Below are 16269 nucleotides of genomic sequence, written 5' to 3' on the forward strand. Positions count from 1 at the left end.
GGGGAAGAATAATTATACCACCAGGGCTTGAGGAGACTTTTCAAACAAGAGTCTGAATTTTTAAGTCTCATGGAGCATGATGGGTAGCATATTCTGGAAGGAAGTAAATGTTTCTCATTCTTCTTTGGTGTCTCTGGTCAAACCAGTGAATCCTTTATTCGTTTTTTGTTTGTTTTTTTTTTAATGCACTCACTGGCAAAACAGAGACAGAAAATGAAATATCACCCTCGGGAGGGATGACTACGCTGCAATTTCTTCTCCTCCATTGTTCTCCTGGGATTTGGGGCACACATGCACATGTGCCTGGCATGAGTTTTAAACCACTGGGTCCAGGACTCTAACCACAGTCAGTCATGTGGAAGTCTAGTGATGTTACCATGACACCATCTGCTAGTCCACAGTCCAGTGAAATCTTACTGTGATTTCCTTTGGGGAAATATTTGAGAGAGTTCACTGCTCTTAGATGATGTTCTCATAGGTGGTTGGCCTCGGTATGCCTGGTATTGTGGGCAGGGAGCAGGGACTCTCCATCTGTAGGGACACAAGGATGCAGAGGGCTATAAGTGGGCTGGGCTCTATGTCTTCCATGAGACCCTGCAGTCCCAGACACTCCTTATTTCTCTTTTCCTTTCATTTTTTTTCTTTTTTTTTTATTAGAGTTTTGTTTTGTTTTGTTTTGTTTTGCTATAGGGCACATGCACTCACTGGAGTGACAGAACCCCCCCTCCCTGCCCACCCAGGGTATCGCCATACTGCAATCCCTTCTCTTCTCTCAGGATTTTGGACATGCATGCACATGCACCTGACATGATTTTCAAGCCACCAGGTTCAGGATTCAAACCTTGGAGCCTGCCAAGTGGAAGTTCAGCATGCCACCCACTGGCCCCTGTGATATCTTTTAATACTAGAGAGTATGAGATCCATGTGACCCAAGAAATTTTAACCCCAACATGAACCATGAAATAGGATGGGACAAATAAGATGAAACGGCTGAAGAGCTTCTTACCGTTTTTGGTATCTGCACAGTAGAATATAGCCCATTTACTGAATCTTCCTCTGGAACCATATTCTATTAAAAGACAAACAATGAACAAAGAAATCATCACCCACTCCTTATGTCACATGAACGAGGCCAAAGTGACTTCTGGCATCCAGAGAGAGGAGGCCATGGAGGGAGGGAAGAAAGGATAGACATGGAGAAGAATTTTTCATAAAAATATGTAGCAGTCCTCTTGTTGGTGACTGCTAGCACAGTAATGGAGGACACTGCATTATTTTAAACTGTTTTGTATTTAAAGAAATGTTAAAAATAGGTAAAGTATACAAGGTTCACACACTATGAGCCCCTTAAAATGGCTAAAGAATAATTTCAAATACTAGTGCTCAAGTTTATTTATTTCTTGAGAAAGGGAGAACCTATAGTGTGTTGGTTAAGGTGGTTTGATCCCACATGACTGACCATGTAGACCTGGCAGCTTCAGAAACACATCAGGTACATGTGCGTGTGTGTGTCCAGAATCCTAAAAGGAGGGAAAAATGGAAGAGAAGGGATTGAGATGTGATCATGCCCCATGAGTGTGTGTGTGTAGGGGTGGGGTGCTTTCTTGCTTTGTTTCTCTCTGTCTCTGTTTCTCTCTAGTAAGTGCACTATATCTCTGGCAAAAATAAATAAATTAATAAATAAAAGATAATTTTTTTAAAATAATAGTGCTAGTATTGCAAATAAACTTTCCCAACAGTTAAAAGGTCTGATGAAACCAATCAAAAGAAAACAAAATAACAATAATAGCTGCTTCTGGACTGGAGAAAACTCCCCTGCCTTGGTTAAATTTATTTCTGAATATCCAGAATGGTCCTGCAGCCTCCTGGGGCTGTGTTTTAAGAAGGAGAAGAGAGAGAATGGCAACAAAGTGATACCTGCTTAGTGGAACACAAAAGGTGGTTATCCCAGTGAGGAGGGACTCTCAGAAAAAATGACTTTGAAGAGGAAATGTATTTTCTCAAATGTTGTAGGTAGGTGTAGGAAAAAGTATCTGTATCCAGAGATATCACAGGCTACAGTAAACATGGGGTTTTAAAGCTCCAACATATTTTGATCTTCATGAAATGGGCCTGTATGTACAGTACTCCATGATCTCTGGAGAACTAGTCCAGTCAGGGATACCATGGTTGGTACTATGGAACTTTTAAAGTTGTCTGCTTATTTTCTGACTCCAAATTAATTAATTAAAAAAATATTCATTAATAATCTCCTGTTATTCAGGTTTCTTTAAACTGTATCCGTATAATTTTCTTTCTTTTTCTTTTTCTTTTTATTTTTTTCCATGAGCAAGACAGAATTCCCAGCAGTCCTGACACTCTAGACACCCAAGTCATTCAGTTCTGGATCATGGACACAAGTGCTTGGCATCTTCAGAGAGATCACTGGTCACAAACCCAGAACCTTCCGGCATGGGTCAGCCTCACACAGTGTTGCTTTTTACTTCCAGGCCACCATCTGGCCCCTTATTTTTATTATTTTATTTTCCTTTGAATTACTTTTGTGTTCATTCACTTCCACTTGATGACCACAGTTACAAGTCCTAGAGTGTGGCTCAGAGCTTCTGTGGGCCCTCTCATCTATCTCCAAATGACTCCCAGGTTACCCCAGAAGAAAAAGGCAATCTTTAGAACAGCCTGTCTTCTGACACAGTGACTCGAACAGCGTGTCAAAGTCACACTTTTCTACCCACTGCTTTATGCAAAAGAAATCAGGCCTTTAAGGGGTGACTCCATTAACCCTGACATGTGTTACTGGTTGGAGCACAACCAGGCACTACAGAACCTTCAACTTAGGCACAGAAGAGATTATTCACAAAGCCTTAAGGACACACAAGTATGCTGGGACTTCATGGCAATGTAACCCCCAACCCCACCCCATTTCCATGTTGCCCAAACCCATGGAACATCTCATGTAAAACAAAGAGAACCTCAGAGCATCAGGCCCCCTGGAAGATGAGAATGCACTCACATTACTGTAAGAGATTGTGTTATACTCTGTGGTCTCTCCAGAACTGGGGCAGAAATGAGGAACTTCCTGATGAATGTCCATTTGTTCCTTCCCTTCAGTGGACTCTGAAACCAAGTTGAGAGAAACTCAAAACTGATCCCTTCTGCCATGTGCCACCCCATTCCCCCCACACACACACTTGTATGAACCACTTAGGGGTGACCAACCACCTACAACTGAAGAGTTTCCTGGGACGGAGGACTTTCAGTACTAAAACCAGAAGTCTTTGACAAATCAGGAAGGATTGGTCACCCTCGTCACTTCACTTCCCAATCTCTGGACCAAAGTGACTGAAGTGGGAGGCAGAAACTAGAAACCCTTTACAAGGGTTTCTAAGAGCGAAAAGAGGTCTTGAAGTCTGAAGTTCATACCCAACACTGGTGCTTAGGTCCCTCCCCAAAATCCCACATGGGCGGTGCCAATGGGAGCCAGATAAGACAGATCAGCAGGGGCTTGGGGACACAGCCCACGCAGTGAGCATGGGTGGCAGAGGGAGGCTCCTCTAGGAGCAATGTATCTACACTGAGCTGCAGAGGAAAGAGGTCTCTGGACTTGATCAAATGGAGAGGACTGAGTCTGCTTTGGAATCTGGCAGAAATGGGAACAGGGATGGCTGCCTGGAGAGTACTGGTCTGTGGGGACCTCAGAGTGGGAGACCATTGCCTTCCAGGTCAGGGGAGCCGAGTCAGCAGTGTGAGTCCCATGCCAACAGAAGGGGGCACATTTGTAAGTCCTTCTGAGAGAAGGACAGGAGTTGGCCCTTTAAGGGAACTGGAAGGACCTTATCCTCAGAAGAGAGGACACTCTCTCCACTACAGAATTAAGTGGAGAGAGTGTGTGCAGACTAACTGCAGAATTAAGGTGTGTAGACTGGCTTTGTGCTTCTTCCTGGCAGAGATAATAGCTTCCTTGTCTCTGCATCCTCACATGGCTCTGGCTCCAAGTCTGACACACAACTCAGTATATGCTTGTTGAGTAAATAAAGAGTAAAATGCATACCTAAGGGAGAGAGCAAAACCAGTAAAAGCACTACCTTCTTTTCTCTCTCTCCGCATTCTCAAATGAATTAGTATTGATATGAAGAAGATGACCAGGATGGGCAGGCACAGGAGTTGCAGGAAGACCATGGAGGAAACAGAGCCATCATCTTGAAAGAGAGAATAGGTGGAGGTGTTGGAAAGGAGGAAGGTCAGCTAGGGGAACCTCCCACCTTGTGGAGCACCTGCCACCTTCCTCCCAGCCCGGTGAGTTCCCAGTGGCCTCCAGTTTGTACACAGGAGCTGTTCCCATTGAGACCAGGAGCTGAAGAAAGTATAGGTCCTGGGACCAGAGTCTCTTGATTACCTTCACAGAGCTTCCAGGCAAGAATGGGGCTTGAGAAGTTGCTACTGATGGGGTTCCTGGCCTTGCAGGTGAAGGCCATGTCCGTCCTCCCCAGTCTCCTAGAGATGAAGAGGATGGGACCATCATGGGACTCATTGACTGCCTGTCCCAGGCCCTCCCAGCTGTAGGTCACATCCTCTCCTCCGTGTTCCATGGAGCATGTCAGATTGGTCATGCAAGTGCCATTTTCACGGTTCTGCAGACCCACGGTGACTCTGGGCTTTGACAGATGCTCTGTGAAAGAGAAAAGACAACACGGATGGAAACAAGGTCTGTGACTCTCTTTTCTCTAAATTATACTTGGATACCTTGGACCTGACTCTTTCTGGGGAACTCTAAAGGGAGAAGAAACAGCATTTCAGAGCAAGATTATCATTCTTTACTCTCTTTTTAAACATGTGTCAGAGGGTGTGTATGCTCATGAGAGAGAGAAAAAGAGGGAGAAAAAGTGAGAAGGTACTTTCATGGACATGGTCATGGCACAATCCTTTCTCTTCTGTCTCCTTTTGGGATAATGGCCATGCACACACAGATGCCTGGAGTTTCTCAAGCCACTGGGTCCGGGACTTGTACTGCATAGCTGGCCATATGGGATCAAGCTGCCTCAGCCACCATGCCTTGTGCTGGCCCCAGAATTCTCATTCTTATTTGCAAAAGAGACTATCTAGGTCTGTTCACCAACAGCTTTATGACAACAATAACAATAACAGAAATAACAATGGATCTAACTGTAACTGCCATTCAGTAAACATAGCGATATGGCAAGTATTATGCTGACTGCATTTTAGATTTCAACTAATTATATCTTTTTTTCTTTTTTTCATTTTGGAGGATCCCTATTCCCTTGTCCTTGCACTTCCTTGAAGAGAGAATGACACTTACTCTCCAGGAATGAATATATTAGAACCATGCTTCCAGTACTCGTCTCTCCCTTGTGCTTGTTCCCCTCCCACAAAGATTGAGCCGTTAGTTCACTGGTGAGATGGTGAGAGTCTGACATTCATCATCTACTGTTCTCTACTTATGGGATTGAGTCTTAAAGATTGCTGTTCGAGGGAACCAGCAGTTACCGTAATGGCTATGTCGCTGGACTCCCACGTAGTCGACCACGGTTCGTGTCCCGGACCCAGTGGCTTAAAACTCACGCCGGGCGCGTGTGCGTGCGTGCCCAAGATCCCGAGAGGAGAATGGAGGAGAAGGGATGGCGGCGTGACCATCCCCCCTGGGGGGTGATTTCTCGCTTTCTGTCTCTATGTCTCTCTCTGTCTGTCTGGCGAGCGCACGCGCCCTACAATGAAAATCTCTCAAAAAAAAAAAAAAAAAAAAGATTGCTGTTCTGGGACCAGAAGATGGCATGGTGGCTAAGGCACTGGATCCCATGTGACTGATTTCACGGTTTGGTTTTTTTTGGGGGGGGGATTTTTTAGAAAGAATTTGTTTTATATAATTCTATTTATTTATTATTATTCATCAATTTGACCAAGAGTGAGAGAGAGAGAGAGAGAGAAAGTCACCAGGTCTGACCTAAACCACGGTCAGCCGTGTGGGCGTGTCTAGCACCTTGACCACAGCACCGCTTGCTGGTCCCAGACTGACTCTACAGTTTGAGTCTCAGGCCCAGTGACTTGTAACACGCACCAGGTGTGTGTACCTGGGTACCCAAAATTCTGATAAAAGAAGGTACAAGGGACTGGGTGTGTCCTTCTCCCCAGGGGGTGATTTCTCACTTTCCCTCTCTCTGTATTTTTCTGTCTCTCTACTGAGCACATATGCCCTACAGCAAAAATCTAAAATTAAAAATGAAAGAAAAGGATTGCTATTTAAGTGTGATTTGTCCTCCCCCCCCCCCTTATCAGAGGTTTTTCATGAAGAATGAATGTCTTCTCTTCCCTTCTATCATATCCACATGGAAGACACACCTGGATCAGGTGCACGGCCCACATTCTAAAATAAAACAGCGAGTCTGGTGCCTGTGATAGTGTGGCTCAGTGAGTGAGGTCGGTATTCTCCTTGTAGCTGCTTGAGAAATTGTTTTGGAAGTTCAGCTTCCCCAGATGAGCTCCAAGGGATAGTTTTTTCTATCTAGCTTTCCCAGAAATGAAACTTATATTTTTCTCTCCCTTCTGATTCTTGCATCTATCAAATGATTGGAATTTGTAGGGAAAAAATTGATTTTTATACCCAATAATCTTCCTAAAATAGGTATCACGTTTCTCCTTTTTACAGATGTGGAAAGAGACTCAAAAAAATTGAGTAAGTTGGCTAAGGCCAGGTAACTGTTGATAAAGTAGAAAAGCCAGCAGTTGACTTGGGTCTATGTGATTGCCACTGCCACTGTTCATTTGTCACCTCTTATAGAATCTCTCTAGGCAGGAACCAGAGTCAGTTACAGCCACTGCACCCATACAGGTATCCTCTTGTCTACTTTCTTGTCAAGTGTTATCCAACCTCTGCTTGAACATCTTCTATGTCAGGGGGACTCATTACCTCACCGAGGCAGACACCCACTATTGGAGCTGGTTCTGCTCACCATACACACGTAGCATATACTCCTGGGTGAAGGGAAGCTCGGAGGATGAGCTGTACACTTGCACACGATAGACACCTGAGTCATTCTTCTGTAGTTTGCTGAGCTGCAGGAAGTCTTTATCTGTAAAGTTTATCCTTTCCGTATTACGATTTTGAGTCACTATGACAGTGGCTGGTTTGCCTTTCCTGAATGGCTGTCGAGTGACAAGAGTGGTTATGTTGAAGACCCAGACAATGCTGTCAACTTGCTTTCCTGTGTTCTTCAGAGGGAAAGTCACTGATCCACCAACAGCACCAACCAGATCCATCATGGCTTCAGAGACTGCTGACCCTGCAGACACAGAGGAGAACCATAAAATAAGCTGAGTCCCTATGCTTGCCACAGATCATTCCCTTTGGATCCTGGGCAGATCCTGAGAAATCTGATCAGTTCAACACAACCAGCTTACTGAGAAACATTTGGAACCTCATGTGAAAGCACTGAGATCAAAATTCTGCTGAGAGGATTGACTACAGGTGATCCCACCCCATTTTCAGAAAACTGTGATTGGAAAAAGAAAAAAGAAAGAAAAAGAAAAAGAAAAGAAAGAAAGAAGAAGGAAAGAAAGAAAGAGAGAGAGAGAGAGAAGGAAGGAAAGAAAGAAAGAAAGGAAAAAGAAAGAAAGAGAGAGGAGAGAGAGAGAAAGAAAGAAAGAAAGAAAGAAAGAAAGAAGAAAGAAAGAAAGAAAGCAAGAAAGAAAGAAAGAAAGAAAGAAAGAAAGAAAGAAAGAAAGAAAGAAAGAAAGAAAGAGGGACCAGCAGTTAGCCTAATGGCTATGTTGCTGGACTCCCAAAGGAAGGAAGGAAGAAAAGGAGAAAGAAAAAGAGAAAGAAAAAGGAAAACAAGCCATGGAGGTAGACCAGAAAGTCCAACTCCATCCTTGACAGATTCTTTTGAGGGGAAGGTTTGCTATCCAAGTCACCCTTAGGATTGCCAGATTGTTCTTGAGAGAGCCATGTTTGAAGCTGATGAAAAAGACCTTGATCTGGGGACAGTGATTCTCAAGCAAGGATCAGGATGTTTGGAGATGAGCTATACATCCCTAATCATAGTGAGAGCTTAGAAGTTTGAGGATGATTTATATTTCTATTTTATGGTAAATTAAAGGTCATCCCCGGGGGGGGACGACTAGATAATGATACAGTGGTAAAACATGATGCTCTCTGGGGCTGACCAACATGGGAAGTTCTAGGTTCACGTCCCGTGACCTTCCTGAGAATGTGTACACCCACAATCCAGGGCTGACTAGGGGTGGATCCAGTGTCAAGATCCTTTTAGAGATGTCTCTTTCTCTCACTGTCTTTCTTGGTCATAGAAAATAAATAAATAAATAAATAAATAAATAAATAAATAAATAAATTTAGACAAAAGAAAAAAGGGGGACTGGCAGGTGGTGTGATGGTTAAGACACTGGACTCCCACATAGTGAACCATGGTTCAAGTCCTGGACCTGGCAGCTTGCTTTCTCATATTCCTTGTCTCTCTCTCTCTCTCTCCTCTATCTCTCTCCCTCTGTCTTTTTCTTTCTGATCAAATTATAAATAATAATAATAATGATAAATATTACATAAATAATTCTTTACAAAAGAGAAAGAAAAAAAAAGGTCATCCTCAAATAAGTTTCTCAGTCACATGCTTCTAATATATACTCATATGCCACATGATGACCTTTTGGTGGTTCTGTAAGATCAAAATAAGCTAGACCATATAGCCTAGGTCTAGCTAGGTGCCTGGTGGGTGAAACCATCTAGATCTATGATGTTTGCACATTGATGAGATTACCTTACAGTACATTTCTCAAAAGACGCATGACTGGGCTTCCTTAAATGTGAAGGAAACGGATGTCAGAGAGCTCTATAATTCAAATGTGTCCAGGCTAACTCGTGATGCTCATTACAAACTAGGAGGACCTGACATAGGGCTTTACTTCCCCAGGAAGTTTTTGTTTTGCCACAGTCTTAGTTTATCCCAGGGAGCTTGACTTGCAAACTGTCATCACTGGTTATGAGGCTCCAGGTGGAAACCAGAGACTATGTTTAAAAATGACTGTTGAAGAAGCTTCTTGAAGTGGCCAACTGAGCGTTGCCAGTGAACAGGTGTATGAAATGAGTCATGTCTACCTTTTAAATAAAATATGAGAGCCTGACACTGGGATAGCACAGAGCAGTGAGAGAATTTGACTGGGGCTAACAGGTTAAAAGCAACGGTTACGATCTCATTTAACTCTTCACACAACCCTTGGCCAGGCAGTGGTGCAGTGGTAACACAACAGGACCGATGGGAGAAAGATCCTAGGTTCGTGTCCCGGGGCCTCCCTAAGCATCCTAGGAACACACACACATGCCTTTGATCCAGGCCAGCTGAGATGGAAGTGGACATCAGCATGTGGGCCCTGCTGGGGGTGCCTCTCTCTGCCTTGTCTTTCTCTTTGTCTTTCTCTCTCTTGCTTTCTTTATCTCCCTCTTTCACGAAAGAAATAAACAAACATAATAAATGTATTAAAAATACCATACATACATACCAAAAAAATCCTTAGAAGAAAAACCTTTTATATCCCTATCTCGCAGCTGAGGAACCTGAGGCACAGCCGTGTTAAGTGACTTACCCAAGGACACGGTCAGTAAGTAGCAGAACCTGTATCAGCATGTGCGGGATCAGAACCTTAAGGGGCAAAGGGCAGCAGGCATGGCGGTTAAGGCACTGGGTTCCCACATAGTTGACTGTGGTTTGAGTCTTAGACCCAGTGGCTTGAAAAATCATACCCAGTGTATGTGTGTGCATGCCCAAAAATCCCAAGAGGCGAACAAAGAAGGGATTGCAAGGTGGCCACACACACCCCTGGGGTGTATTTCTTACTTTTCTTCTATCTCTCTCTGCCTCTCTTCAGAGAGTACACATACCCTAGGGCAAAAACTTGAAAACAAGACAAGACAAAATGAAATCTTACAGGTTTTTGTAGGTGGGAAAACTAAATAGCAGAGACAGAAGCAACTTATTCAATGTTCATAGAAGTGGCAAAAAAAAAAAAATCTCTTTACTACTGTTTCATGCTCCTCTCAAAAGTATAAAACCCAGTTATTTTCCTTTCTGCCTCTTAACAAAATGTTAAATTACTATTATTATTTTTTTGATTTGCCAGGGGAGACACAGAGAGAGAGAAAAATAGAAATGAAAAAATACTCCCCCCACCCCTTCCATGGGACATGGTCATGCCAGTCTCTCCATTTCTCCCTCCTTTCAAGATTTTTGAGTATGCATGCACACGCGCCTGCCATGTTTTTCAACCTCCAGGTCAGGGATTCAAAGTACACAGTTGGCCTTGTGGGATACGGCAAATTAAAAAGGAATTTTATTGATCCAGTCATGGAAAGCACAAAAGGAAAAAATAAGAAAATTATTAAAAAGCCAACAAAGCTAATTGATGATTAAACCCAATGTGACTCCAGATCTGGGAGTCACCTGGACTCTTTCCACTGTGGCTCAATTTGAAGGTCCCTGGTGTTTGGTGTTTGCACTAGCTACAACCAGATTCCTCACTTCCCCTCACTATCCCCACAAAGGTGCAGGTGTCATTTCCAAAGCTCTTGGGGCCTACTGAACCCCAGTTTCCCTTCCATGTTCTGTGCTGATATTCCCTCAGTGGCACAAGCCACTCAACCTGTGAGAGGAAATCTGACCCTATCAAATGCTGCCCTACCCCCTCGAGTCAGGTCTCTAATGACTTTTTGCTAAGTTAATCGCCCAAAATACTGATGTATTATCCAGGGTTAACGTCATTTAGGGGCTAATTTCTATTCTCATACATTTTCCCCTATATTTATGAGCCAATGCACATGTACTTTGGTCCCTCAAGCCTTTATCAAATCGTCTTTTTTTTTTTTGGTAATTACATATTTTTTAGAATTGTTTTTTAACATCAATTATTATTATTATTATTATTATTAATTTGGCAAGAGAGAGAAAAAGAAAGCAAAAAATCAAGCTGCCAGATCTGGGACATGAACCATGGTCAGCCATGTGGGAGTCCAGCTCTAAAACCACCACGCCACCAGCTTGTCCCATCAAATTCTCCTATTGAGTAATCTGATTTTTCAAAAATCTGCTCTCTTGGGAGCTAGTTGGTGGTGCAGTGGTAGTGTGACACTCTGCAAGACTGACTGACATGGAAAGGTCCCAGGTTTTAGTCCAGAGACTTCTCTGAACATCTCAGGTGTGCCCATGACCTGAGGATGATTGAAGCTGGGGGTGGAGCACAGCATCAAAACCCTATTGAGGGAACATCCCTCTCTCTGTAGTCTCCCTCTCTCTGTCTCTCTCTTGTCTCTTGTGTGTGAGGAAGAAAGAAATAAACATTTTTTAAAAGCTGCTCTTCCTACATCTGTAATACTAAAGCCAGGATATTTTTTTTATACTGCTCTCTCTCTTTTTTTACATTATAATTTCCAATTTACATATAATCATTGCACATCTTTGTGAGGTAGTGTTATAGTTTTTAAAATCATGTATACAGTGTGTAGTAATCAAATCAAGGCTGTGAAGATATTCACCATCTTCAAAATCTAACATTACATTATGTGGTGCACATTCAAAATTTGCTCTGTTGGCTTTTTTGGAAGTGTATATTACATTGTCTTTTTGATCATTTCAAGAGATTCAGAATAGTCCCAATAAATGTCAAAGACAAACTCCATTTGATTTTTAATGTTTAATGGATCAATTGCGACATTCTTGCACCTCGACCTCAAAGATACAAGAGGTGACTATTTTAAAGTCAAATAAAGAGGGGATATCCTTTGTTCCCAGGGGATTGCAACCCCTATACATAGGGCAACTTTTTAATAATTTCATTTTGCATTAGATTTTGAAGAAATAGTTCACGTTGAGAAGTGACAACACCAGACGGATGTGGCTTTAGTGCAATACCACGAGTGTAGGTATTTAAATTGTGAGAATTACCTTTGTTACTTCTCTACACATCTGATGTGATATTCTCAGGGTAAAGGTCGAGAGTTGTGAATTGTAGGGGTGTATAAAAAAATGTCTCCAGCATTGGCTCTGCAATGCAGTAGTTAAGCATCAGGCAGAGTATGCTGGAACCTACATGGCAAACTGTGATTTGAATCCCAGTCCCAGTGGCTTCAAAACATACCAGGCATATGTGCATGTGAGCCCAAAATCTTGTTGCAATGGATAAATGGAGAAAAAAGGGTTGAGGTTTTATGCCTCTTTACGGGGGGGGGGGGGGGTCAGGGGGTTTCTCTCTCTCTCTCTCTCTCTCTCTCTGGAGAGCACATGTGTCTTTTGGCAGAAAAAAAAAAAAACAGAAAGAAAGAAAAATAAAATGTCTCCAAAATCATAGTTTTTTGTTAGAATGAACTTGGAGGATGACACAGGCTATAAAATCAACACAAGCCTAGATGGAGTAGATTATTTTACCTAAGTGTATCTTCAGGATGAGAATATAGGATAATAAAAGAAGGTAGTTTCGTGCCATTCCCTAAAGGCAGGGTCAGAGGAGAGTGGGCAAGATTGGTGAGACCTAAACAGTCTTGTTTCTTCTCAATTGGTTGAAAAGGGGTTTTCAGAAACAAGAGACTACTCTCTTAGCTGTTTAAGAATAAATTGAAGTTCCCGTTCCCAGGATGAGTTTCCCTCCCACACTGATTACAGATTTTTACCATATCACAGTAGGTCATGCTTGTCTAAGTCAGGTATTCCTTCCTTTACTAATAATTTATTTTGCTATTTATGCTAGAATTTGTTTAGGAGTCATGGATAGAAGAGATCAAGACAGTTAAGATTCTCACACTCACAGCACTGGGAGATGAGGCAGACCTTAAATAAGACTCTCTGTGTCATGAAAAGGTAAGTAACAGGTTCTATGGGAGCTTAACATGATCTCTGGGTCCAAAAGGCTTTAGAGAATGAGCAGCTATGACACCTGCCTACAAGATCCAGGAGGGTTGGCTCTATGAGACTCAGTCATCCTCCTCAGATGTCTGCCCTCCCACCAAATCAGTGCAGTGAATCTCTTTTATCCCTTCTTTTTAAATTTCTTTTAAAAGTTTGCTATAGGACATGTGCACTTGCTAGAGACATACAGAGAGATGGAGGAGTGAGAAAGCACCCTCTAGAGGGGATGGCTACACAGCAGTCCCTTTTCTTCCATTCTCTTTTCGGAATTTGAGCACCAACACACACACAATCACAATCCGGTGTTCAAGTCACCGGATCTTGGACTTCAACCACACAGCTATCCATGTGGGACCTGGCCACCATAACCACCATGCCACTGGCTGGCCCCCATCACTTCTTCATCTTGTGGTCACTGAGATTTGAGCAGAATTGATTTGTACCCAGCTCAAGTGGTACCCATTTTCTGGCACTAATTAGATTCAAGTGTGTTACATGACCTGGGGTGGTTGTATCTGAGAGAAGCCCAGGACTTTTGTTCTCAGGCTAGGCTAATGATATTATGTTGGAAAGACAAGAAACCTGGAGCTGCTACTCACTTGCTGCCACCAGAGGTGCAGCGAGACTGTCTCCCTCTCTAGAACCTCAATTTACTTCTTACCTCATGCTGTTTGTGCTTCATTTTCCTCTCTGTTTATCACAATCTAGTTCCAAGCCCTTCCCCGTGGAAGTCTTCAACTCTTCCTTACATGCATCCATAAAAATTCACCACTGGGGCCAGCAGATGGTATAGTAGTTATGTTACTGGATTCTCACATGGCTGACCACATTCTGAGTTCTGGACCTGGAGGCGTGAAACTCACACTGGGTGCATGTGCACGTGTGCCCAAGATCCCAGGAGGAGAATGGAGGAGAAAGGATTGTGGACCGGCCATCATTCTTCCTGGGAAGTGTTCTCTCTCTCTCTCTCTCTCTCTCCAGCAAGTACACACACTCTAAGGCAAAAATCTCTACCAAAAAAAAAAAAATCACCACCAATGTCACTTCATTTTCACTTTAAATTCTCCAAGAGAAACACCTTCTGGTTGGAGGCAGGGCATATTCTTTTGCAGTGACTTGGCCAGTGGCTGGTCTATGAGCATCAGGTTTTGGTTCACCTGGCAACGAGGTCATGATATCTCGGCCAGAGTGGGATGGAGGTGGTCTCTCCTCTCTCCAACATGCAATAGTGTGAAAGAGGATTCTAGCCTCTCTGGCATCAAGAGACCTGGGCTCTATTCTGGTCCCTTCATAATCATAGCTCCAGCAACAAATGCTTGGTACCACTGTAGTTTGTGAGCCAGTTTAATAGGTGTGATCACTTGGTCCTCAGAACACCCTCAGGAGCTAGAGGTTAAGCTCTACATCGTAGATGAAGGCACCAAGTAGGAGTGACTTTCCCAAGACCCCAGATGAAGAAGTGGCAGAAACAGGATGAGAAACTAGTTAGTTCCTCTGTGTCAGATGCCCACCTTCTTTCCACTCCTGGCTTAACACTTACTACTTCGAGTTTCAGTTTTCTGAACTCTCATAGGGAAATATAGAACAACCTTTATTTGACAGGATTTGGGGTATGACAAAGTGTGAATACGGATTTGAAACAGTATGGTGGGAGGCTGAGACCGGCAAGGGTTGATGCTGTAAGAGCGAGGCTTTGAGGAGGCTTCTCAATTTTTGGTCTCATGTCTGTAAACATGGCTAAAAGAGTAACAGATTTCTCCAAACATCTTTCGATGACTTCCCCATGAAGTGAGCCAGAAGGTCAAGGCAGCAGTGAGCACTCCCCAGGCACTCCCCAGTGAGCACTCTCAGGCTTTTAAAGGTGGGTGACGCAGGAGCAGAAAGCCTCTGCTTTCTGCTGTGATCAAGATTCAGATGTTTTTAACATCAGGACAGTCAGCTCTGGGATGCCCTTCACACAGGAAGGGACAACATTTCCTCCCTCTCACCCTCTCTCTTTCCCCTTGGTTGTCACTTCCTCTTTCTTTTCTACCCCTCAAAGCCTCAAGAATCAAGGGATGGGGAACCAGCAGTTAGCGTAATGGCTATGTCGCTGGACTCCCACGTAGTCAACCACGGTTTGCGTCCCGGACCCGGTGGCTTAAACTCACGTCGGGCGCATGTGCGTGCGTGCCCAAGATCCCAAGAGGAGAATGGAGGAGAAGGGATTGCAGCGTGACCATCCCCCCTGGGGGGTGATTTCTCGCTTTCTGTCTCTATGTCTCTCTCTGTCTGTCTGGCGAGCACATGCGCCCTATAGTGAAAATCTCTCCAAAAAAAAAGAATCAAGTGTACGGAGGGAGCCAATTGAGAAAAGTACACTATTAGGTACAAGCAGAACCTAAGTGGGAGAGTAGTCCAGGAAAAAGATCCCAGGCTAGGGGAGAATGGAAGACCCACCTTCTCTTGCTAGTCCAGTTCCTAGGCCCTCTGTGAGCAGTGTGGGGCTTCTGTCAGAGGCCACCAGCACCACTGTGGTGTGGTACCTCCTCTTGGAACCAAGCACCAGAGTAGGGCAGAGATGGGGGGACTACTACAGACTACTTAGTTTAATCTCTTTCACAGATGAGGAAACTGAAGGTTGTGGTGATGTGCCTCCAGGCAATGTAAGGCCAGGGTGAGAACCAAGGTTTCTTTTCTATTTATTTATTTCACTTATGAGAGAGATAGAGAGAGAAAGAGAGAGAGAGAACATGAGAAAGAGATGTAGAAAGAGAGGCACCTCAGATAGGGTCTTCACACTATAATCTATCCCCAGCTTCAGCTGGTCCAGATGACAGACATGCCAGCATGCACCAAGTTTGCTCAGGGAGGTCTACAGGACTTGACCCCAGACCTTTTTCATGGGAGTCCAGTTGCATTACCACTGCATCACCCCTCGGCACCGAGAACCCAGGTTTCTAAGGCAGGATTTGCCAAACTGTCCCCTATTACCCTTGGAATCAGTCACAATCTCTCAGTGTATTTCCGGGGAGTTTAGGGGGAAGTCTAAGGGATGCATAATAAAATAAGGAATGATGGGGCTTCAACTCTAACATAATAGTCATTCATTTACATGTTTGTTTCTGTGTAGTTTCATTTCTTATAAAGAAACCACTACTTAAATCAAAGGAATTAGAAAGAACAAAAGAAAGAAAGAAGGAAAGAAAGAAGAAAGAAAAAGAAAGAAAGAAAGAAAGAAAGAAAGAAAGAAAGAAAGAAAGAAAGAAAGAAAGAAGGAAGGAAGAGAGAGAGAAAGAGAAAGAAAGAAAGAAAGAAAGAAAGAAAGAAAGAAAGAAAGAAAGAAAGAAAGAAAGAGAGAAAGAGAAAAGGAAAG

At 43.4% G+C, this 16269-nt stretch overlaps 1 protein-coding gene across 1 annotated transcript in view; it reads right to left on the reverse strand.

Annotated features, from left to right (window-relative positions):
- Positions 1-279: 279 nt before the first annotated feature.
- The window catches only part of SLAMF7 (SLAM family member 7), a 19610-nt gene continuing 3620 nt past the window's right edge, over positions 280-16269 (reverse strand). Inside the window, exons 2-7 of the mRNA XM_006168816.3 lie at positions 6963-7292; positions 4394-4666; positions 4083-4196; positions 3011-3114; positions 1007-1069; positions 280-531 (exon numbers count right to left, since the gene is read on the reverse strand). Of these exons, the coding sequence (XP_006168878.1) occupies positions 460-531; positions 1007-1069; positions 3011-3114; positions 4083-4196; positions 4394-4666; positions 6963-7292 (956 nt within the window). The 3' untranslated portion in view covers positions 280-459. The remainder of the gene's footprint in view (positions 532-1006; positions 1070-3010; positions 3115-4082; positions 4197-4393; positions 4667-6962; positions 7293-16269) is intronic.

The sequence above is a fragment of the Tupaia chinensis genome, unplaced genomic scaffold (genome assembly GCF_000334495.1).
Source record: "Tupaia chinensis unplaced genomic scaffold, TupChi_1.0 Scaffold146187_1, whole genome shotgun sequence".
NCBI lineage: Eukaryota > Metazoa > Chordata > Mammalia > Scandentia > Tupaiidae > Tupaia > Tupaia belangeri.